The 24,519-nt window shown below is 52.0% G+C and overlaps 1 protein-coding gene across 9 annotated transcripts in view; it reads right to left on the bottom strand.

Moving 5' to 3' along the window:
* MPRIP (myosin phosphatase Rho interacting protein) overlaps positions 1-24,519 on the bottom strand; it is a 58,152-nt gene that overhangs the window by 1,637 nt on the left and 31,996 nt on the right. For 5 of the 9 annotated variants that reach the window (XM_085238007.1, XM_085238011.1, XM_085238012.1 and 2 more), the window contains 16 exons: positions 22,838-22,979; positions 22,255-22,371; positions 20,971-21,027; positions 20,480-20,548; positions 20,212-20,301; positions 19,984-20,093; positions 15,609-16,194; positions 14,718-14,834; positions 7,922-11,782; positions 5,976-6,123; positions 5,318-5,435; positions 4,485-4,644; positions 4,062-4,181; positions 3,838-3,924; positions 3,119-3,281; positions 2,632-2,717 (listed from right to left, as the gene is read on the bottom strand). In XM_085238007.1, the coding sequence (XP_085094133.1) occupies positions 2,632-2,717; positions 3,119-3,281; positions 3,838-3,924; positions 4,062-4,181; positions 4,485-4,644; positions 5,318-5,435; positions 5,976-6,123; positions 7,922-11,782; positions 14,718-14,834; positions 15,609-16,194; positions 19,984-20,093; positions 20,212-20,301; positions 20,480-20,548; positions 20,971-21,027; positions 22,255-22,371; positions 22,838-22,979 (6,031 nt within the window). Of the gene's footprint in view, positions 1-1,464; positions 1,531-2,272; positions 2,365-2,631; positions 2,718-3,118; positions 3,282-3,837; positions 3,925-4,061; positions 4,182-4,484; positions 4,645-5,317; positions 5,436-5,975; positions 6,124-7,921; positions 11,783-14,717; positions 14,835-15,608; positions 16,195-19,983; positions 20,094-20,211; positions 20,302-20,479; positions 20,549-20,970; positions 21,028-22,254; positions 22,372-22,837; positions 22,980-23,944; positions 24,490-24,519 lie in introns of those variants that run through there. The other 4 variants (XM_085238008.1, XM_085238010.1, XM_085238009.1 and 1 more) reach the window with 4 other exon arrangements.

Below are 24,519 nucleotides of genomic sequence, written 5' to 3'. Positions count from 1 at the left end.
GGAGCCACACAGAGCTGGCAGTCAGCCCTCCCTCCATCCTGCTGCCTTTTCTTGGTGATACAATGCAAGAATTGCAGCAGCCTTACCACTCATCTTGCAATCAACCCACTCTGCAGCACGTGGCAGCTCCAACAGGCACAAACCCACATGGAAACCCTCCTGCTAATAGGTAAACACCATGCCCCCTCTTGCTCTGTTTCCTTGACCACACTGCCTGGTCATCACAGTCTGCACTTCTGGGCCGTGTTTTGCTCTACATGGGTTTATCAAGGCAGGACACAGTGCTAAGAAGCTGTGCTCATTCCCATAATCGCTGTTTTTAACATTCCTCCCTCATGCTCACAAATATACAGAACAGCATCAGGGAGCAGCATGGAAATGAAGCATTGCAATGCTCTGCATTCACACAGTGCATTCTTTCTTTCCAACTGACAGCAGAGCCTCTCGGGACCCAAGTCTGAGCATGCCCTTCCTGCAGAAAGTCAGCTTTGGGCAGTTTAAATGAGCAGCAACCCATGCATTCCAGTTTGCACATTCGATTTCTCATTATATGGAACCAGACACCAGAAGCCATTAGGCTGTTCCACCTCATGGTACAGAGTCCAGCAAATTCAGCCCTTAGGGACTTCATAATCCATCTGAGCAGCTGATGAGGGGAGAGTAATGCAGGGTGAAGCTTGCGATAGGGGATCTTCCACCAGAGCCCCTGAGGCTCTCCAGATATCCCTTCATCATTCCCTAGCCTCAGCCTTTACCGTGGGCCAGGAAAATTAACTAGTGCTCCAGTTCCTCAGTGTCTGTGCCATTAGGATCACGCTCGTTTCCCACTATTCTGCTAGATGGTCCTGGAATCTTGTGGGATGTGTGGTGCCAAGTGGTGATGAACAGTGAGTGGACACTGGGGAGCAGCATGAGATCACTGGACAAGGAAACACCCAAACAACCTACAGCAGCAGCTACAGAGAAAACTGGGGGCAGCCTGGAAATCCCCTCTGCAGCTGAGCCCAGGAGCACTATTGCATACTACAGACCTCAGTGGGAAATGCATCTACAGGCAGCACTGATCCACTCCTCCATCTGGCTAACAGTGAAAAGCTTCTCCTATGGGACCCCAGTGGTGTTGAAGTTTAGTCTGAGGCATGCACAGTCATTCAAGCATGCACACTCTGCATCCCACACTCCCAACAAAGCCAAGAGGAAAATGTGCCCCACTGCATCCAAATCCTCTCCGCACTGTTTGCTGTGTTGGGGAGGGTGGGAGGAAAAGGAAGGTGAGAAAGCCATATTCCCCAGGAAGAGCAGAGTGAATGCTCCTCCCCTCCTCCCATACTATCATTAACCACAGATGAACCAACGGGTCATTAAGAGAAGGGCTCTCGTTTGCCGTGGAGGTGTGAGCAGTGCATGCAACGAGGGCCGCTCCAGTGGGCAGCTGTGCCGCTCGGTGGGTGCCGGTGTGATTACCTACGTGGCAGGGAACCTGGACTCGGGTTCATTTCAGTTATCCCATGAGACCTGCTCAATAACGGACTGTTGGAGAAGAAAGCAAAATAAAGAAAACAAAAACAAGAAGCTCATAAATCCTACAGGCATTGGCGTCCGCGCAGCCCAGCCGCCCCCTCCCCACGCAGCGATGCAAGCAGGCAGAGTGCCCTGGCACAGCCCTCCTTCCCAAGGGTCCTACCAACAGCACATGGGAGCACAGCAAGATAAGTACTCTGAGCTGAAGTGGTGATGGGGAACCAACCCTTGGACAGCGAGCCTGCAGGTCTGGGTGCACCCTGAGCTGCTCCCTGCTGACTTGGGGCTGCACAGACACCCCATGCTGACACCTGCTGCTTGCAGAGCTGCATGCCAGCTGTTTCCCAAGCTAGAAGCCTCTGCTTGCTGGCTTCTCACTCTGCCCCAAGTCCCAAACCACTTCCAACATCGACATCAGATCCCCACTGCCTGGGGGGGGGGAGAGAGGCAAAGCAATCTGCCCATGTCGATCATCCTGCTGACTGACCCATGTGTGAGGATGCTTTGTGAGCAGCTCTGTGTGCCCTTCGTATCTCTGTGGTCTCACAACACCAGGCAGCGTGCAATGCTGGCAGCCAGCTTGCCAAGCAGGAACACCAGGCAGAATTATTGGCATCTGGGACCAACAGCAATACAGAAGGGCCAGATAAACACAGGGCCATCTGTGCTGTGTTAACACACAAGGAAAGCGTGTGTTAAACATGCCCAGCTTCCAGACATCACTGTTCCATATAAAGACCCACAATCTTACAGTGATGAACACTGCAAAACCCGGAATGCTGTGTGCATTTCTACCACCTAAACTTCAACTGACAATGGGGAGCAAATTCCAGGACAGTCCACCTGTGAAAGACCAAAGAACAGATGAACTTTGTCTTTGTTTCAGGCGAGGAGCAGCTCCACCCCTACATATCAGGGCACTCCAGGGCAGTGGGCTCAGCAAACCACATCCCATCCACCAGCACAGTGCTCTCCCAGCTGCCATCCAGGTAGGCACTTGTGACTGGGAAATTCTCCATTTTCTTCTCCTTCCCATTTCTTCTCATCTTAAATCCCCACCGGAGAGCAATGCTGGCCACCTGCATTGCAGGGGAAGAGCTGTGAGCTCACCTTTGACCTGATATTCCTTAGTTGCCGGCTAACACTGGATCTGTCTTTCTTCAAGAAATCAGGGTTGCTTTTTGATTTCATAATATCTGGGGAGAAGCAAAATGACAGCATTAGTGCAGTGCCCCTACAAGGAACAGCGGCTTCTCTGCATCCCGACAAGCCAAGCCTGGGCAGGAGGCTCTCAGCACAAGGCTCTCCTGGTGGGAGGTGGCAGAAGAGTTTTCAGATCCACTAGCTTCCTCTCCTGAGGCTGGAAGGATGAACAGCTGGGGGTGGGGGAGAGGGGATGCTTGGGCTGCCCACTTCTTGCTGCCCCCAGTGAGGTTTCCACAAGGAGCAGAGGTGGGATGCAGCGTGAAATGGCAAAAAAAAGCACCACGCAAAGCCCTATGCTCAGACCACGTACTGCACAAGGGCTCAGACACCAGGATGCACACGCTAAACCAGGAACCCACAGATGGCTTAGAGCGGCTGGAAGAGCACTGACCATATCCCGATACAGTGGTGTTCACAGGGGATTTCTCTCCCTGAGCTTCTGTGGCTGCTTTCAGCTGCTCTTTCAACCTGCTGATATCACAGTCTGCCTTGGCCTTCACAATGCTCAGCTCTGTGTAGATGTCTTTGTACTTGTCGCTGGCGTATTTCTTATCCTGGCAAAGGAACAAAAACAACCCAAGAGCGTAAGACAGAAAGCCAGAGCCGAGGGGAATGCATCGAGGAGCAGCTCAGCACCAGAAGCCAGAGGAAGAGCAGCGCCCTGCTCACCCAGCGAGGAGCTCTGTCCCCTGCTCTGCACTTCAGAGCCTCGGGCAGCGATGCCAGCCACGTGCTCAGAGCTGTACCAAGCAGCTCAAGATGCACAGAAAGCTCAGAGTCCAGCATCTGGCCCAAAGTGGACCAGATCCAATACTGGGAGGTCTCTTACGCTGATTATTTTTGCCATTTCAGATCTCTGATATGACAGGCACAGGGAAAAAACACTCAAGGGAAATGTTTCCCCACAAGAAGAGAGAAAGGATAAGTCCTGGGCTGACAGAGTTGTGGGAGGCTTTGTTGACAACACCAACATGGGTATTCAGTTTAATTAAGGGCAAAAATGAAATGCTGTTTCAAATCCAGGGGGAAGCAAGCTGGAATCTAAGCACACACAAGGGAGACAAGCACAGCCCTTAGGATATGCAGAAGCAGTCCTGCAGCCGACATTACCCTCAGTGCTGTCTGCAGCTCATCTTTGAGAGAGCTGATCTCCTGCTTCAGGTACTGGATTTCTGACTCTTTGACCCTCAGCAGGACCTGGAAGGACAGAAGCAGCGTGATAGCACCCTGCACACACCACAAACACCAAGACCATCACAGACAACAAAACCAAACTGCTTGGCACAAAATGGGGAAACCCCAAGGCCCGCTGTAATCCAACACAAGGTGCTCACCTCCAGCTCGTAGGCATCTTTGCCCTGGGTGAGAGGCGACCCAGCAGCCTCTCCTCCACCCTCCCCGGTCAGCAAGGTCCGCAACCGCGTGATCTCCGCAGCCAGGCGGTTATTCAGCTCCTAGAAGAGAGGGAGATGTTACAGGATGAGCCGTGGCTCAGCAGAGAGATGGTGACATCTCCCTGGCCCCACTTAGGGCCTTCTCTGTTGCCTAATGGAGCCATTCATGGGCATCTTTTATCACAAACCTCACATCTTCACCCTAACTGGACACGAGGAAGCCAGCTTGGGGCAGCAAAGACGTGATGCCTTCTTTTATGGAACCGAAGAATCATTAAAACTAGAGAAAACCTCTAATATCACCACGTCCAACCAAACCATGCCCCTCCCCACCTTCACCCTCCCAGCTCCCTTTGCCCTCACCTGGTTGTGGGCGTTGAGCTCCTGGTTCTCCCGCTGGCACTGACGGAGGGCCTGCCTCTCAGCCTCCAGCGCCTGCGCCAGGTGGGCGTTCTCCAAGCACTTCTGTGAATACTGCTCTGACAGCACCTCCAGCTCCCGCTGCACCGACTGCAGCTCCTCCCTGCCAAAGAGACATCAACCATTTGCACACACATTCCTGCTCTTACTCCAGCACCCCACCCCTGTCCAGGACAATCTAAGGACTGATGACAGGGATTTGTGTGCTCCCTTTGGGAAAAATCTCAAGTGCAGAGCAAGCCAACCCTTCCCTCCCTGCCACACTGGTGCTTGGCCACCAACCCAGAAAAGGTCTTCTTCCAGGAGGTTAAATGGTGGGCAAGTTTCCAAAACCAGGGCTGAGATCTATCAAGCCTGCACACAGGAATGGGTAGACCTGCACACCCACACACACCTAATGTAGATGCATCAGGGTTCACAAAGCTGCTTGTCCATTTTGGTTGGCTTCAGTACTTTGGCCCTGTCTGGTCAGATATGGCTCAGCTGTCCTCATGTAACAGCAGCAAGAAAAGCAGCATCACCTCTGCACATCTGGTGACCATAAAGCTGCTGACACTGGGTAATGCGGAGACACTGAGCCCCTGAAACCCCCAAATTAAAGGCAATCAGGTACCTATGGTTACAGCTGGATTGGGACCGAGGGAAGAAGCCCCTGTGATGGCCAATTTGACTCCAACTCATTGCCAAAATCACAGAGGAGCCAGGGGCTTCCCAGATGCCTAGCCCCACCATGAAAGACAGCAATGGATGGACAGAACCATCCCAGCCAGCCTTACAGATACTGCCTCCGGAGGGCCTCGATGTCGGCGTTAACGCTGCTGATCTGTGAGCGCTGCGACTTCTCCAGCTCTCGCTCCAGCTCCTCCCGGTGTGCGTTCTTCATGGCTTCAATGGCTGCAGGGGTGACACAGCGTTAACGCCTGGCACTGCAATGCCCAAAGAGCAGACTTGGAGAGGGCCCCTTCGGTTTGTTTTCTTACAGGAACAATAAACCGAGTCAGCCCAGCGAGCCACCCCACTGCTCTGCAGGCCCTTCATCCCAGTGTGGCAAAGGGGCTCTGCAAATTCCACTGTTAAGTGAAGTTCAAAAAATTGACCAATTCATACATTGTTTCCTGAATTGCAGGACTCCTAATGCATAGACGCTGAGCCTTAGTGCTTTAAAAGTCCCAACGGCACTGAACAAGGAGTTTGTTGTGGGAGCAGCAATGAATGGTTAATGCCTTTCTGAGACGGAACAGAAAAGCGATCACATGCTGTTACAGGCATTGAGATGCATGCTAAGCTCGGAGAAGAACCAGAAGATGGAACTCTATCCAAAACACCAGCTCTTCCTTGTCTCCCTCCGATCCCCATCCAGCCCCCCCCCCCCCGTGCTGCTCCTCCATCCTGGAGCAAACACCCTCCCCCATCAGCACACAGCTGTCCCCATACCTGAAATGGTGGCAGCTGTTTCCTCTGCCAGCAGGCGGTCCTTCTCCTCCCGCAGCTTCTCCAGCTCCCGCTGGTGCTGCCGCTGCAGGTCCTCGATCTTCTTCTGGTGCGTCTCCTCCATGGCTGCAAAGCCCCTCTCACATGTTGCCTGCAAGAGGGATGAGGGGATGGAGTTGAGCTGGGAGCAGCATGACAGTGGGTGGAGGGCGCCTGGCTGCCATCCTGGGGTCTTCTCCCTCCCCATCCACACAGCAGCCAGCTGAGGATGGAGCTCAGAAGGTCAGGGTTTGTCCTCAACCTGACAGTAGAAGGGCAGGGGGAGGTCTGGGGTCAGATGTAATCAGGGAACACAAACATGTTACAACAGCAAAAAAGATTGCTGTGCCCCTTTCTGCTCTCCTTTGCAATCCACGCTTCCGTATGTGGCCACCTTTGGGTGGAAAGCAGATGGCTTATGACAGCAATGGACCTTAATTCACAAGTGAGCATCATTTGAAATGTTGCATGGGAAATGATTTCCTCATTCAATGACTAGGATTGAGTTTAGGCCAGGAAATAGGGAGCAGCACTCAGGGGATTTGGGAATCGCCAGTTGTGAATGCTCAAATCCCAGCTGGATTTCCTGCAGAGATCCTGCTCATGGCCTTGTAGGAGGCAAATGTAAAACCCCAGGCACTGTGATGGCAGTGGGGCAGCAGAAACCCACACTGCTGGCCCTGAACTCCCCAGGGCAGACATCAGACGTGGAGTGGGGGGGAGGGAGGGTTCCAGCTTCTCTTTCATTTCTGAAGACAGTAGAACTGTCCCCTGGGAGCCACTGGGTCTCCATGGGTGATTTAAGGGGGGAAAAATTCACTCCCCAAGTGACAAAAACGTAACAACTACTGACCTACACTAATGTACATTCTACGCACCAGCACTTTGTTATGTAGTTCTACATAACCTGTGTCACACTTTCAGCGGAGTGCCTTTTCGCACCCCTTTATGGTTTAGTCTGGAGGAATTTTTCCTTTTTCACTTCAGCCCTCTTTTCTGAAACTCACAGCTCAGTGCTAGAACCTGTCTGGACTTGGCTTGCAAGATTCTTCATTACTCCTTTAACACTGGAGGAAAAGGTTTGGTGCTCCTCCACAGGGTGGGAGACTCCGTAATTAACGTATTGTAAATGCATTGCTATAAATCCAAGACATGAGAACACATACAAACCAGTACCTAGTGTTACTGACACTACATCCTCCATCTGGCTCAGAAGAAACATCCCTACAAGACTGGTTCCACAACCAACCCTGAGTGCTGGAGCAATCCAAAGGCAGGCACTCTGGGGTTTCTGCACCTAAATCTGGGGTTCCAGTAACTGTGCACTGTTTGTTATGTTATGAATATCTGGCACACACCACCAGTGACCTCCCTATGTAGAGGAGATTGCTTTGCTACAGAATTTGGCATCTTTCTGTGGGAAGGTACAGCAGGAGAGCACAGGTTTCCACCTCACCTCATATTTCTGAGGCCAGCAGAGACAGACTGGAGATTTGATCAGACTGGGAAGGACAGAGTTCAGGAATGCTTCTGAAGGGAAGACACAAACAAACAGTGTGCCTCGGGCACGAGGAGAAACACAGTGCTCAAACTGAAGGAGAGCCTGATAGTATGGAGCTATTTTGAAACACTCCTTCCATCTACACCTCCAGCAGCCCTGATGCTGAGCCTCCCTCCAGTACCTTTCCCCCCTCCTCCTCAGCAATGCATTTAGAATACCCCAGCACAGATGAAAGGAAGCATGGATAGAACGTCATGCTATTCAGAGGCCTTTTTTAACATTCTGGGGCTTGCTTAGATGTGATGCCCTGCACAGGGGATGCCCCTAGGCCAGGCAAACACTGGGACTGAATGCACCCTTCCCAGTACACTCAGTGGGAGATACCATAAAGCACAAAATGTGGTAAAACCTTTAGGTTCTCAAAGTCTTTCTGGTACTTTTCCCTCAGCATGGAAGCGCTGCCCTCCAGGTGCTTGTTCTCCAGCTCGTCCCTCATCACGTTCATCTGGGCCTCCAGCTCCTGGATGCGTTCCCGCAGGCCGTGCATGGAGTCCAGGTCCCCGCTGGGTCCCTGCCCGGTGCCACCCGGCTCCCCGGCCCCCCAGCCATCCCCACCGCCCGGTCCCACCGCAGGGACCGCATCGGGGTGCTGCTGCTGGTATTCATCAAGGGCGTGCTGCAGGCGCTGCAGGTTCTGGCTGTAGTGCTCCTGCAGAGCTTGCAGCTCCTCGCCGTGAATGGCCTGCAGCTCCTTGATCTTGGCCTGGAACTTGTCCTCCAGCATCTGCATCTGCTCCAGGTGGTAGCGTTCCATGTCCTGCTTGTCGCGGACGATGGCGTCCAGCTGGTTGAGGCCCTCCGTCCTCTCAGCCTTCAGAGCATCCTCCGTCCTGTTCAGCTGTTCAATCACGTTCCGAATCTCCTCCTCGTACCGGCCCTGCAACTCGCTCAAAGTTTTGCTGTGTTTGTGCTCCTCTTCTTCCAAAAGCCTCCGCTGCCCTTCGAGCTGGGAGACCTTGGCTTTGAGGTCGGCATTCTCCCGCTCCAGCATGGCGATCACCTCACCATACTCACCCTGCTGCTTCCTCAGCAGCTCTTCATACTCATCCCGGAGCAGGGAGACAGTCTTCACACGCTCCTGGCACAGTGCATCCATGCTCTGCAAAGACTCTTTGTACGACTTCAGCTCTCTCTCGTACTCCAAGCGGACCTTGCAAGCAGCATAACAAACCTGAGCCTGAACTATTGCATCCTGGACTAACAAAGAGGAGTAGCGCTCCAGGTCTCCCATGCATGAGTGATATGAAAGACTCTGAGATATCTTGAAGAGCTTCTGGCAATCTCTCATGGCCTCCTCAGGAGGCAGAGAAAGTAAGGCAACAGAGATTTCCTTAAGAACATTGGATTTGTCTTTTAGTTGTTGGGCAAGATCTTCCTGAACGGAAACAAGAGCTTCACCACTGCCTGATAGGCCACAAACCTCCTGCATCTTGGCCTCCTCCTGGCACGGTCCCATTTGGAGGCAGCTCCCATCCCAGGAGATCTGGGCTCTTTCTGAAGCATCTTTCTGAATTTCAAGCGCTTCAGAAATCTGATGCACAACTCTGTCAAAATCAGGAGTCCTATAAGCTTTGAGAATTTCCTCCAACATGCACTTGTGCTGCTGGAGAGCTGTTTTGGTGTTATGGAGGTCTTCTTCGATCATTTTTAATCTCTGGTGAAAAGATTCCCTCATCTTCTGTGCCACAAAGCCAAGTTCTGCTTTGATCAATGTAGCATCTGCTACAGCACTGAGAAAACACTGAGAAAAGCCCAAACCTGCTGGTTCTGTTTTGCCCTCTGCTTCTCCTTCCCTGGTGCTCAAGTGCACTCTCAGCTCCTCCACCTGGCTCCAGAACTCCCCTTCCAGCAGCAGCTTCTTAGATAGGACACCGGCCAAGTCAACTGCTGTGCAAGAAGCACTTGCCGGCTCTATCAGAGCCACTTCTGCCGTCCCCTGGATCTCCCTGAGAAGCTGCGATATCTCAGAGCCTGCATTTTTCAGAGACTCTGCTATTTGGCTGATAAGAGAGGCCTCAAAGGCCACTCTCTCAGACAGCCACCTCAACTGGCTCGCACCAAAAGTCCCTGCTGGCGGCTGCTCAGAGACGGGCTCCCCTTCACCCAGCACCCCCCCCTCTGACGCAGGGGACCCTGCAATGAGGCCCTCACTCTGCTGACACTCAGGTGGGGCCGGTGCCCCTCCCAAGGCCTGGATTGCACTCGATAATGTTGTTTCCATGCTGGATAGAGTAACAAGGAACAAATCGCTCTCTTGCTCCTTATCTGACTTGGGCAGAGATCTGAGCTGCTCCCTGCACTTCTCTAAGCAAGCCAGCGCTTGATCGTTTTTCACCTGGAAACCTCCCAGCTCGCTAACATGATTTTCTATGAGCTTGAGCTTCTCCTGCCTCTCACTCTCCAGCTGCGAGACAAGAGCACTGACTTGGGATAAGCTGCTCTGGAGCTGCTCCCGCAGCTGAGACTCCGTGCTGGCCCACTGGTGGTGCAGGGCGATGAGAGTCTCCTGGTTATGGCCGTGCTGGCTCTCGAGCTTCATGGTTACATCTTTCAGTTTTTCCTCTGTAATATACAGCTTGGTTTCCAGAGAGTGGATGATTGAGAGGTAGGTCTCGGAGTCGCTTGCCGCTGATGACGGATAGCCAGGAGCTGGCTCTGAAGACATGCTTTCCTCAGACAAGGACCTGTCCTGGCTGGTGTCAGAAGAGGTACTGCTCGTCCAGTTTTTCTCCGATCCATCGGGATGGATATATTTTTGGCACTGGATGCTCGAGAAACGGATTCTCTGCCTCTTGGCCCCCATGACTCCTACATCAGGCTTTGCTAAGGCTTTCTGAGCCAACTCTTGGTCCTGGAGCTCCGCAGCTTTGGAAGGGGAGTCAAATTCCTCCGCTTGCCTTTGGCTGGTCTCAAGGACCTCCTCCTCTTCCTTCAGTGCATAGGTCAGAACTGGGAGGGCATCGTGAGTTGGCAGAGGTTGCCCCAGCTGAGGTGGGTGACTTTCGTCAGCCTCAAGATGGCAGCCAACATCTTCCGCCTCCTCAGCACATGGCCCTGCACCTACGCTGCTTAATTTCCTTAAAGCCTCCTCCTTGGCCTTTAGCCTTACTTTAGTCTCCTCTAAACTGCTATCCAAAGCAACCATTTTAACCAAAGCCTCGCTGAGATCTTGATCTTTCTTCTCCACAATTCTCAAGTGCATTTCCTTAACATGCCTCAGCTCCTCCTCTTTTTCTTTCAGCACTTTCTGCACACCCTGGAACTGATCTGACACCTCCTCAAATGATTGCTCCAGATTGTGGTAGTTGGTCTCTTCCATTTTCAACTTGGCTTGCAGCTTTGCAACCTCATTATCTGACTCAGCAACTTGATTCATGAGCTCATGGAACCGACATTTGATCTGATCTCTTTCCCTCTCAAGCTCCTTGATATGCTCGCCCAGTTTCTGGATGCTGGCCTCCTTCAGCAGCAGCTGCTCCTCTAGCTGGTGGACAAGCTCACTGCCCTCGAACTTTGCACTCAGCTTTTCCTTCTGCAGAATTTCCATTTGCTGTTCGCTATTTTGCAGCTGATTCTCATATTCGTTGGCCCTATCTTCCACCTCCTTCAGACTCCGTATTAAAACCTGCTTTTCCCTCTCACAGCTCTCCAGCAAAGCCTCATAATTCTTCTGCAGCTTCTCCTCCATGAGGATGCGCGTCTGCTCGCTGGCATTCAGCTGCCTGCTCAGCTCCGCAATCCTGTCCTGCAGCCGCTGCACCTCCTTCTGGTGGTCCCTCTGCAGAGCCTGCTGCATTTCCAGGTCCCGCAGCTCCTGGGTCTTCTCAAGAAGCAGAGCCTCAGCATTCTTCAGCTTCTGCTCACTGGCCTTCAGCTGGGAGCTGAGTGCGGCCTCGCCATGCTGCCACTCCTCCAGCTGCTCCTTGGCCTTCTCCTTCTCGCTCCTCAGGTCGCTCCTGAGCTTGGCCAGGGTCTGCTCCTTGATGGAGAGCTCGGCCGCCGCGTTGCTGAGCCTCGCCTGCAGGCTCTGAATCTCAGCTTCGTGGTGCCGGATGACGTCCTTAGCCTCGGCATAGCTGCGCTTCAGCGACTGGATCTGCTGATTGATCAGCTCTTGACGCTGGCATTGCGCTTCCAGCTCGTTTTGGAGGTCTTGGTTGACTTTGTGGAGCCTCTGCCAGGCACCTGACGGCGAGGCGGCCACCTCGGTCTTAAAAAAATCGATTAAATACTAGATTAGTAACACTCTTGGCTCTCCCTTCTGAGTGTCACACCTCTGGCCAGGCAGGCCATGGAAAAGCTCCTCGCAGCGATTTGGCTGCTACCCACAAGCTCCAATTGGGATGATTTGTTCCTGGCACAATTTTATTTTGTCTTTTTTTTTTTTTTTTTTTTTTTTTAAATGAGCAACAACTGCTTTCCAGTAACAGAAAACATGGACCGTAACATCAAAACAGCTGTACAGTCACAGGCTAAAAGGAGAACAACCAAAATCAAATGGAACCAAAAAACAGAAAACAAAAAAGAACGATGAAAAAGAAACACCAGCAGTAAAATAGAGACAGACAGACAAGAGAAAAACTGGACGGGTGAGAAGGAAAGGATGGGGACAGGCCAAGAAGAAAGGAACTGCTTTTAGTGTGTTGGTTCGTTTTGCCATGAAACAAAAAGTGCACAGTTCAGGTACCACAGTCCTACCGAACAAAAGCAACAACAGAAAGTGAGGTGGCAGCAAATGACATCACTTCCCAGCAGAACGCAGCGAGACAGGACAGCCGGCGTGGCGATGTCATTTCAGGGGCTGCCAGACAGGACTTATTGGCTGCTCAGTGCATTAGAGAGATGCTGTTATGCTAGAGCTTAAGGCTAGGAAGGATCTAAGTTCTCTACCTGTAAAAAAACAAAACCAAACAAAGAACAAAAAAAGGACAAAATAAAAAGCCCAACAAATGAAGGGAGGGTGGGGGGGAGGTATGATGAGAATGTAAAACAGAAGAAACCAACCTTTGTGAGATTCAAATCAAAGCAACGCAGCATGCAAAGAGAAAACTTACAGAGAGTCATGCAATAGGCGACAGAAATTATGTATCTTTTTAAAAAAAATACACAGACAGGAAGAGGCAAGAAAAGCACAGCGTTAAGCCTAGGAATTTGGCCTGCCCTGCTGTACTCTGGTTGCTGGTAAGGAAAGCCCACAGATGTGACACTCAGTTATGTTAAGTTAAATTTCATGCTTTACACCAAAAAAACCATGCAAGAACATCTGCCCAGGGACAGGTTAGTATGTGACCCCTCCCACCCGCTGGGACCAGAGCTGGGGAAACCACGGGGCAGTCTGAGCCCCTGCCGTGCCCCCCTGCTTGGGCACCATGTCCCAAGGATGCTGTGAGCGAGAGAAGGGTTGTTACAGGAGGGCAGAAAGGCTGCAGTGCACAGCACATGCATGGAGTGCTTATCTCAGCGGCTGCCTTACGGAACAGCATCCTTTGTGTCCACGTGGGGCTGCCACGGGGCTCGGTGCCCCCAGGCGGCTCGGGAGGGACGGGCTGGCAGCGAGCAGGGTCAGCACAGGAACCTCTTGGAAATTGGGGGTGATGGTGGTATGGGGGAGCGACAAGTTCAGAGAGTGCATCCAAAAAAAAAAAAAAGGCTGTGATGTTTGCCTGCGGTTTGGGGCTGGAGAAAAGCTCAAATAATAGCCTGCTTCCATCTTTCCACCCCCAGTAGGGTTTGGTGGGGTTACTACCTTCTGCAGCAGAGTTTTAACCTCGCTGCTCCCACACTATGCAAGGGAAATCCCAAGGAAGAGACCCCGTGACCCTTCCAAATACCCTGCCCAATTCCTAGGTCAAAGCTGGGGACACTTCTTAGTGCAGCAAAGGTTGGATCAACTCCCCTACAGACCTTTCCTCCCTGTACCTATGTGCTAGGGTCAACTTCAGCACAGCAGCACGACAGCAGATGGATGCAGCATCCAGCTTTGCAAGACGTGTCCCTACAGAAGTTCCTCTCTGCACCTCAGACAAACCTTGCTTCTGACCCATCTCACTTAACAGCCGTATGGATGCTGAGTCTGCTGTTCAAAACGGGATGGGGCTGTCTCCCTAGCCCTGACTTATTTGCTAGCTCTGTATCATTTTCTTCTCCTTCTGGTCCCCAAAGACTTTCTTCCAACATTGCCAAGTAAAAACAGCACTCCTCCCTGCAAGCACTGTAGCTTGAGGGCTCCAAAATGAACAAATGCATTAATAAATCCTCCATGGAGATCACCAGTCAGGAAGGCAAGATGCCTGGGTTCTCTGACTTTGCAGTTTCCTCAGGGGAAATTTCTCCCTTGAGAAACAAACGAGGATGTCAGGTTTGCTGCCACAGGAGCCCAGCATCACTTTGGCCCACCAGGGGCAAGCAGATCAAATCACCAATCAGCTGAGCCAGGAGTGCCCTGCAGGCTTCATGCCTTCTCTGGAACACAAATGCTCTCAGAGGAGGAGGTGGCAAAAGCCAATGTTTGGAGGTGGTAGGAAAGGCTTCCCAAAAGATTCTCCCATCTCTTTTGCCAAAAATTCCAAAACTCTTCCAGGCTTTCCTGAGAAAAAGCATCTTGCAAGAGAAGAAACCACCAAAGTGTTCCAATACAGCAGCCAGGCTGTCCTGGTGTGACATCCTGATGCTCTGCCCAGGATGATTGATGCCTCTGCATCTGCCGGGTTTGCCATGGAACAACCACATAAATTCCCTGGCCAGGAGAAACACAGGTCCATGAGATGCTCAGAAAGCCTTATGTCTGTCCTACTGTGTGACAGGAACACCTGGGACTCAGGAAGGGTAATCAGAGCTGTTGCAAAGGCAAACATAGTACAGAGTGGATAAGAGACGGGCTTTGTTGAGATCCTATCTACAGCTTCTCCTGGGGAAGTCAACAGGTAGCATTATCTCCTGCCTGCTGCAAACCAAACCAGATCTTTTGGTAAGCAGGCAAACCTTTTAAATCAACAGAATTAGCAACTTTTCCAAGCAGATCAAATCTCTAGAAGCCTGCTCAGCACTGTGCATCGCCATGAACTGGGGTGTGCCCGCACCGAAGCACAGTGGAGTCCCTTTGATGCAGGGGAGGATGGGTTTCCCTCTCCTCCCAGCTCTCCTACCTGCAACACGTAGCCCTCACGGGCACTCTGCTCCCGACCCAGTGCCACTTTCAGCTGGTCCTGCAGGTGTCGGTTCTGCTCCAGGAGCTCCAGGGCCTCTTTCTGTTTCTGCTCCAGCTGGAGGGACACGAACAGAGACAGAATCCAGTGAGCAGGCACAGGCTCAGCCATCAGAGCACAGGGCTTCCCACAGCACTGCTCTGCAACCAGGATTTCATTTTAACAGGCAAAGTCCCTCCCCCTGAAAGAACTGCGTTGTGCTTGAGTTTAATTCGTAAAGCTCAATGTGGCAAAGGAGGAACGGCACCAGCTTGTGCCAGGCATGGCCCAGGCAAATCCCACCCCAGTTCAGATTGGCGATGCTCCTGGTTACTCTGCGCCTGTACCCCTTTCATTCAGTTAATACACCTCAATCCTGACTAACAATGACCTTTGTTATCCCATATGTGGACCTCTTCCAAGTGAGCTGAGCCTCCTATTCTTCTCCTAAAATCTTGAGATCATTTGATGTAGGCTCACAAGAATGGAACCTTTGTGGCACGCACTGCAATTCCAGCCCATTTATGATTTTGCAGGCATAACTGCAGACACAAATCTCTACAGTTGCAAAGGCAAGTGGGATTAAGAGTTTAAATTTAGAGTCTGGTTAATATGCCTCAGTTGTGCTCATCTCATTAGGGGAAGGCAGGGTAACAAAACCAGCAGCATCTCTGCTTGGTGCAGGCTGGACAGGGCAACGGGGTGCTACCTGCAAGAGCAGCACTGGGAACAGAGAATGGACATGGACCTATGTCTCAAGAGACCCTGACAGCGTATCTCTGCTCACTGTTATCCCAAAGCAGGAATAAACGCAGCTTTTTTTTTTACCCTTGCTCAGGCTTCCTGCTTTACCTCCTTCTCCAGCAGTGTGGTCAGGTGCTGCTTTGCCAGCCCCTCATCCCGGTCCTCAGCGTGAGCAAGGTGCAGAGGAGCGATGGGGATCTGCTTCTCCTCCCGCAGCGGGGTGGTCTCCACCTGGTGCCACCGCTGCTCAATCTCCACGTGGACGTTCTGCGGTTTGATGTCTGCGGGGACAGGCAGGATCCGATCCACCTCCATCCTCAATGTCTCCTCTGGCCCTGCTCCATCCACCGTGTCAACCATCTCAAAGCGTTTGCGCCGCTCCTCGCGCCGCCGGGCCCGCTCCCGCTCCAGCTCGCCTGGGTCGGTGTCGGCGGTGCTGCTGTCCCTGGAGAAGGCAGCGGTGCCACTCTTGGAGGAGTCGGCGGCACTGGCACGCTCCTGAGCCAGGGCTTGCTGGATGGGGCGGAACTCAGCCCAGTCAAAGGTCTTGGATCGTCCTTCTCGCCGGCGCTCCCGTGCACGGCTCCGCTTCTGCTCTGAGTCCAGCTCAGTTTGCTCCGCATCCGGCTTCTCGCTGGGCTTTGGGCTGGGCTCAAAGGATGAGCTCGTTTTGCTTTTCTCCTCTGGTAGGGAGCTGCGGGGACAGAGAGAGAGCAAAAGAAAGTGTCACCGGCTGTCAAGGTGGCCAGGCACTTTCACACATGCCTTCAAGAGCTGGGTGGAGAGGGGCTGCCGAAGCCCAACCCAAAGCCAGGTGTGTGCCCCCCTACCCCTCCATCTCCCATCACTTCTCGGGCACAGCAGCCCTTCTTCAGGTTGTGCCAGCGTGCGAAGCCACAGTGCAAGCGGCCCTAAGGAGCTGCCGATCCCAACCACACTCCTCCTTGGCAGCCACCCCAAGGCCGGCTGTGGCCCCAAACCACGCTCATGGGCTGGGGAGTGGCTTCAAGCGCTCCTCCAGCACCGCCCATGTGCACACACTAATCAGCATGGCCACATCGTGGGCTAGCAGGGAGGATGCCACCGGTCCCAAAGTCAGCCTGGCTTCAGCGCTGTGGAGAAGCACAGAGCCGCTCTAAGATGCTTTTGGTAACTGGGGTCCGGTTTTCCTCAAGCTCAGCAGAGTCAGGCTGTGAACAGGGTCCAAAACTTCTCCGTGCCACTATGAACACTGAAGGCACGTATCTGCCAAGGGTGCCGCAGTTGATGCAGTGAGGAGAGCAAGAGTTACACAACACACCATGGCCATCCCCTAAAACGCCGTTTCTCAAGCAAGGAATGGCTTTCAGTGCTGAGTTAGAGGGATGAGAGGGGAGACATACTCATCAAGCAGGGAAAGAGAACAGGGAAGGGCAATACCACTTCCAACCTACGGGCAGCTCATGATGCAATACTAGCTCATTAGAGGCAGACATGCCAGCCTTGGAACATGCAGATCAAAATTAAAATAAAGAGAATAGCTGTGTGTTAACCTTGCAGAGGAATCCTCTCCCAAGAGAACAGCAGGTGTTTGCCAATCCCTGTGCTACCAGGATAACCCCAGATGCCTCCTGCAGCACAGCCCTTGGGCCCCATGTCCTGCACAACCACAGGGTTCCAGCACAGTCCAGCTAAGCTTTCCCGAAGGGCCCAGGGAGCAGAGCCAGAAGGCAGCTGTCTGGGCCCTTCACTGCAGGTAGATCAATGCTCACAGTGCTCCACAATCCCACGCGCACCACTGGTCCCAAAGGCAGCAGCACAGAAGGGCTCTTCCAGCACACAGATTAAACCCCACTCCCCAAAACAAAGACTGGAGCAGAACTGCATGGGCCCATGGCCAGTATCTTCCAATGTACCTCCATCCACAATCAAACCACAGGCTCAACAGAGCTGGGTTTCAAGAAATTCTGGCAGTCAGTGGCTGAGACCAGCTTGGAGATAATTCCTTCCTCAACAAACCCAGAAGGCACCGTGATGGAAAACTCACTCCACACCGACAGGATGCTGCTGCACGACTCCAGAGCACGCTCCCAGCCAAGTGCTCAATGTGCAGTCAGTCAGTGATTACGACTGCATTTTAAATAAGTAAAACAGAGAGGAGATGAAGTCTTAAAATGGAGAAGAGCAGTAGGAAGAAAGGGAGTCCTGAGGTCCCTTGGATGTTGTTGGGGAACAGAAAGGACATTGCTCTGAACACCACATGGAAGAAGCTAGGAATTGGACTCAATGACCCTTACGGGTTCCTTCCTGCTCGGGATATCCAAGGACTCTATGAACCTTGGCATGCTTAGAGGTGCCACCTCCTGCCAGTCCATTCCTCCTGCACAGATCCCCAAAGGGCACAGTGCTGGGAAACTCAGCAGACAGCCCCAGAATTTAGCACTTTGTTTCCCAGCAGCACTTCACGGCTACTGATGCTACTCACTCATTTTGTACCTCCTCCCTTCCAGATAAATTCACATCACGTGGCAAGGGGAGATGAGAGATTCATAGAGCAGGCAACAGACAGTTGGTTTCTAACAGGGGTGGCTGCGAGCATGGTGCAAGCTCCCGAGGTGAGTATGGGAACTGGGGGGCACCAGGGCTAGGAGCTCGACCAGGGGCTGAAGCAGCCTCTTTGCTCCTCTTGTGTGCTTTACACCTGCATGGCCATCACTGTGTAATCAGCACCTCTGGAGATGGCAGAGCAGGGAGCAGGGCAGCACCCACCCCCCAGGGTGCTGCCACACGCTAGGATATAAACAGTAATTAAGACTTGAGTAACAAGGAAGCATGCACTGGGCCCAGTGGAGACGTGGAAGAGGGTGATGGGAGCCAGCAGCCCCATCCCAAGCTGCTCACAGGGTGAGGATGCCAACAGTGCATCAAAGACACCGAACAGGCTGTGCTACATTGCGCTCACACCGCAGCCCAAGGGCTTGTCAAAGAGCCCTGGTGCACGCAGAGCTGCAGTTCAGTGCTGTGCCTCAAACCCACGTGCACCCCACTTGGAAGCAGTCCAGTGAAGAACAACATGAGTGCACCTATAAAGCCCTCATCATCAGCTCGGGGTTCAGAGCTGCCGTCTGTTTACACAGCGTAGCAAGTTACTGCACGACCAGCACCCAGACCTTCTCTGTGGGGTAAAGCCGAGTCAAACCACACCACGTGGGCTCAGAGCAGCAGACAGTGAGCACAGGAGCATCGAGATGCAGTAACCTGCTAGGCTATGCATAGATATGGTTCTTAGAGGGCTGAGAGGTCCCCTCAAATTTCCTTGGTCTTCATCTTCACATCTAGTCACATCAGAAGGTACCAGTGTGGGGGAATCAATTGTCAAGACCAGGTTGCTTCTTCCCTTCTTTCTGGCTCTTATTGAAAAGAAAAATAAAGGGGGAAACAAAAAAAAAAAAAAAAAAGAAAGAAAAATAAATGAAAACTGCAGAACTTCCCATCCGAGGTGCAGAAAAGGAGGAGCATGCAGTGAATCACAAGATATACAAACCACAACATGTTAATACAGGAGAGAACACAGTTTTCCAACCTGGGCTTCAGCACGGATAGTTTCAAAGAGAAGTTTTTCCTGGGATTGCATGAAAATCAAACACACAGAGGAGTGAAGAGAGAGGTGGCTTCCCTGACATCCTGTGAACCCACTGGAGATTAGGAATGGGTGCCAAGCAGGGTGGGCATAGGGGTTGGAGCATCCCCAGCCAGCAGAGCCAGTGAGAAGAGCCATGCCACCAAGGCAGGGGCAAACCTGGCAAAACCCTACTGGCTGCAGCCACAGTAAAGACAGGGGACAGTGAATGCTGTGGCTGTGTCTTGGAAGCCCATGGAGTGTGGCTGGCATGGTTGGTTAGCTGTGAGGGGCTCAAACACCCTTTCCCTCAGCCTCAAGCACTCACAGCCGGTTCGCAGGGAACCAAGGGGCCCCTTCCTCTGGCACTGGTGGCAGGAGGAGACACGGATATTGCTAAAGAGCAAGGGGAAGGAGCTGCTGCTAGCTGGAATATTGAAAGGGAAGGGAGGCGGTTTGCTGGATGGAGTTTAAAGTCTGTCAGAGCCAAAGAGCTTCTCCTTCAGCCCTGTGACCCACAGCAGGGCCAGGCAGCTCATGCTGAACAGTAGCCAGAGGAAAGGGGGAACCCAGCACAGCTGAATCCAAATGGTTTCACAATACCTGGTGGGAATCCAGAGGAGCCTTGATATAGGAACAGTATTTCATATTCCTACGCACAAATTAAAGCCATATTTTCAACCCTCTTTGAAAACTGCACCCGTAAGAGCAACTCAGCATTATCAGCACACCCACAAAGCATATCCAGATTAAGCCCAGAGAGAGGGGTTTAAGAAAGAGGCAGACCTTTCAGGAGCAGACAGGCTCAGAAAGAGGAAAGCGCAGGGACAAGGAAGAGCTCCTTCTGCACAGCAAAGCAGTGCAGGGGCCCATGACTCCCCTTACCTCGTTACATCAGGCGCAGTGGTTGGGCGAACGTGCTTCATGATGGTCTGAATCCAGTTGCGACGGATGCCAGACGTCATGGCAGAAAGGGTGAACTCCCCTTCCTTCGTCTGAGGAGAGCAGGGATCGGCTCAGAGCTGTGGACTGCACCCACCAGCACCTTCCCGCTCACCCCACAGCCACCCCAAGCACCCAGCTCTGAGCATCCCTGCCCCACACCATCCTTACATGGATCTGGAAGCCGTAGTTCCGCTGAACTGGGTACTCAGTGACATCATAGCACGTTGATAAATCAATTTCCCCATCCAGGTCTGCTGCCTGGAGAAGAGAGAGATAAAGGATGCTGTAACACACTGCAAATCAAAAGCACTGTGGCTCTGTGCAGGAGGCGCAGGGTAGGATTTGGTGAGATGCACTGCAGGGAGACAACGAGCAGGGCTGTGGGGAGCACAGAGCCCAGGCAGCAATGGCTTTCACCCCACAGAGTGACACCTACCTCCTCCGCCACCGAATCCCGGTAGTATCTCAGGCTTTGGTCAGTCAGCACAAACCAGTGCTTCTTCCACTACGAAACAACCAGCACAGGGGAGTTACCAACAGCCCCTCCCCTCCCAGCTCCACCAAGCAGCCCTCCCAAAGGGCTGGGGAGAGAGGAGCAGGCAGCAACACAAGGGATGCTGCAGTGCTTCAACCCCACAAGTGATGATGAAATACTGCAAGTGCCCTCCATGAACTTCCCTGGCAAGACGAAGCTTTTTTTTTTTTAATTAAAAAAAAGCAATATGATACTCTTGTTTTATCCATGATATTTAAAAACTGAGCTGCAGCCCATTCCTGGCACTTGTTTCATACATGTACATCTTCAGCACACTCCTACTGCCACCCATGCCCCAGGACTGACTGCAGCCAGGCTGCAGGAACCCACATGTGTGGAGCCTGCCCAGGCACAAGGTACACTGGAGCAGGTGGGAGCTGCCCCAGACTCACCTGCCCATCCTCATACTGCTTTGTCAGCCAGCCCTTCTTGAAGTTCAGCAAATCAGGCTGCAAGGAAGGACAGAGGCAGTCAGAGTGGCCACATCCAGCCCGGGAATAGGCAACAGGGTGACAAAACCCAGCACAGCAATCAAAGGAACCAGCAGCAGTGCAGCTGGATCACTGCACTGTGTGGGGGCTAAATGTCTGCTCCAAGGAGGCACAGGGATCTGCTGTATGATTTATGTAGGCTGTCTCCTTCCTAGCAGCTGTGATTTCCTACTGTTGCACCAGAATTACAATGGAAGGAGAAGCAAGGAGTTAGCAACACTGCATGCATTTTTGTCCCTCTGTTATCCACCACAGAAAAAGGACCTGCAATTCTATGCACAGACCCAGCACCAGGCTGAGTTCCCATGTTCAGGGTCTGGAAATACAGGGAATCCCAGCACTGTGCCACAAAAACAGCACCTGCTACTTCCTGCAGCCAGCAAGGAAAGCACTGAGCAGTGTGGGATCACTCCCAGCAGCACCAGGAAGGATGCAGGGAATCTTTCCCACTGACTGCAAGGTTTTCTCGCACGTTAGATGATGTGCACTGTCACTTGATATTTTTTGTACCTTTTTATTACCAAGAATTTTAAAGTCATTCTTGTCATAGTATAAGTCTACATGAAAAGCCCCACAGAAATGCTAAGCTACTGCATTTTTGAGAAGTCCTTGAATACGAGTTGTCCATCCATGAAAAATGTAAATATCATGTATTTACAATGGCTAAGTAATCCTTCTCAGAGATTACAGTATTTATTCTGTTCCTGCAAAGGGTGGAGAGAGAGAGTGGAGGGTGTTCCATGCTTGTTTTGCACTGTTTGCCTCCAGGTCTGGTGAGCATTTGGAACATGCAAATGGAAGATCTTGTTCCACTAACACCAGCCTGCAAGTACACAAACATCACGGAAGCACTGACAGAAAACTGGGCCATGTATTAGCTCTCCTTACCAAACCAAATGCAAACTTGGCTTGGTACCCATTACTCAAATATACACCAGCCATGAAGCACTGCCTGTTTTAAGTTCTGCAGTAGTAGATGGGAAAAGGCAAAAAGCAGAGCTCCACCTCTCAGCATTAGCCACACCTGATTCAAGTCAAACCCAACCATTTGCTCCAACACCAACCACAGCAGATGCCCCATGTGTTGGCTAAGGGGAGAGCAGATGAGGAGATTTCCATTGGAGCTGCCTGGGAAAGGCTCTGGCATCCACCCACGTGGCAGAGGACACAGCCCCGCTGGCTCACCGTCATGGAGGACTCTGTGGACCTTCTGTCCAGTGACTTGGCCCGGCGGTGTGGGGACAACGGAGATGCAGACACATCCAGGATGGAGCCCATGGCTGTCCCTTCACACGTGAAGTCCTGTGCAGACAGCAGAGCCTGGGTCAGCACGGAACTAGGGCAGCAAGTCCTGCTCCCTGGCTCGTGGCACAAAAACCCACATATTTCGGGGGCACATCAGGCTCAGAACAAGTGTCACCTCACTGGTAAGATCTTTTTTCAGGCTTCTCAGGGAATAAGCTGCTCCCAGTACATCTAAGCACAACTGGGACTCAAAAGACCGCCTGTTTCTTTTGTTATTTCATGCCATGAGGATGTGTCCTGCTGTGCTAGATCTGACGTTTCCCTCTTTCTATTCCAGAGGATAGAAAAGAGACAACCTGATTTTCTGCCCTGACTTGCAGCTGGGCCAAGGGAGCAGAGCAGTGAGCAGCAAACCTGCATGGGCTGAACCAGCAGTGCTGCTCTGCACATGATTCCACTGTGCTCAACCCAAACCCCACCATGAGACCTCAAGTGGTGCCATGGTTGTACGGAAACTGCTTACCCGTTTCCGTGGGAAAACCCTCTTCTCACTCCTGCCCTGCCGTGTCTCACTGGAAAGGGCAGCTCCTGCTGGCACACTCGTCTCCATGTGCTCTGCATTCTCGATATCTAATGCCTCAAATTTCTCAATTACCTGAGATCTCCTGGAAAACAGAGAGAAAGGGGAAGGCAGAGCTGCTTAAACCACGAGCAGAATTATATGGAGCTCACAGTCCCGATGCGCAAGGGCTGCCTGAGGTCACTGCACAACTGCTCGACTCATTGCTCCTACAGCATAATGCTGCAGCTACCAACAACCTGAGACTACAGAGCACAAAAATCACACCCCACTGGGAGCTGGGCAGCTCCACATCACCCTGCATGTATCCTGTAAAACCTCAGTCCGTGCAGGTAATGCACCAAACTGGAGCATACACAGGTGCATCCAGCTGGAAGTTGGGCATCCAATGTGGGCATCCCTCACAAAACCCATGCCCTCTGCTGAAACTGGCCTGCGAGACAGCTGGAGGGAGCAGGAGCTCACCTGGCCCCTACCTGCACCTCACCACATCACAGCACCCAGCTTCCCCAGGACAGAGAACTACAATGGAGCAGCACACACCCTATAGCAGGATGCTCCCAATAGGCAAAAAACAGGCTTTCTGCAAGTGGAATTAAAAGTGCCATTTCAGCAGGAAAAGCTGTCTGCTGACCCACAGGAGTGAAAATAACAGAATTTTCTAAGGATCTGCTGGTCTCAAACTGGCACCCCCAAGGGTCTGGGCAAGAACCAGCCTCTGGGCTTTGAGCACAACCTGGGAAAGCATAGCAGTAATCCACCCCCAGGACACAAATCAGCTGAGCCCCAAGCTGTGAGGTTTCAATTCCCATTTGAACCTCCCCCAAACACTCAGCCCAGAGAGGATCCTGAAACAGCATCTGGACACCTAAAATCAGGAACCCCCAACATGCATGAAAATCACAAGGGCAACCACATGAGGGAAAACAGGTCATCCAAAAACATTTTTGTTTTAACACTTTTCACAAAAAGAAAAAAAAAAAAAAGAACAGCAGATTAGAACTTAAAAAACAAAATAAAAAACCATGAGATGTTTAGTTTTAAACTCACAATTGCACCAAATCCCATCAGTCAGACACATTCCGAGCACAGCTCAGCCCTGTGGGAGCTGCTGCTCAGAGCCAGGCTGCCAGGACCAAGGAATTGAACTGGGTCTGGGGGAGCTTTGCTTTGTAAATTCACATCTCTGATGTTTCTGGGGACAGCTGTTCAGCCCCCCACTGCCTCCCAGTTTGCAGAGTGGGAGCAGAACAGATCCCAGTGCTTGTGCAGAGTTCTTGATCTCCCCAGGATGTTCTGCTCAGGTGACATGTGTGTTACAGCACCCAGCTCACAGAGCACAAATCTACATCCTCCATCACCAACACACGGAGAACTGTTTTGGAGATGAGTTTTTAACCCAGCCATCCCCTTTTCAGCCCGGCCCAAACCTCTGAGACTCAGTTTAGGAGGGAGGAAGAGGTTCGTGAATTAACATTATCTGCACCCTAACAGATGAAGGCCTGAAGAAAAACAAATCAAGAGAAAAACAAACATAAAAACAAAATCAAAAGCAGGTTGATTTCTCATGAAAGGGGCTGCACCACCAGGTTGTTCTACGGCTTGAGATTGAGATGAGATGGTAG

The sequence above is a fragment of the Meleagris gallopavo genome, chromosome 16 (assembly GCF_905368555.1).
Source record: "Meleagris gallopavo chromosome 16, MGAL_WU_HG_1.1, whole genome shotgun sequence".
Lineage (NCBI taxonomy): Eukaryota > Metazoa > Chordata > Aves > Galliformes > Phasianidae > Meleagris > Meleagris gallopavo.
This window is presented reverse-complemented; position numbering and strand designations above follow the sequence as displayed.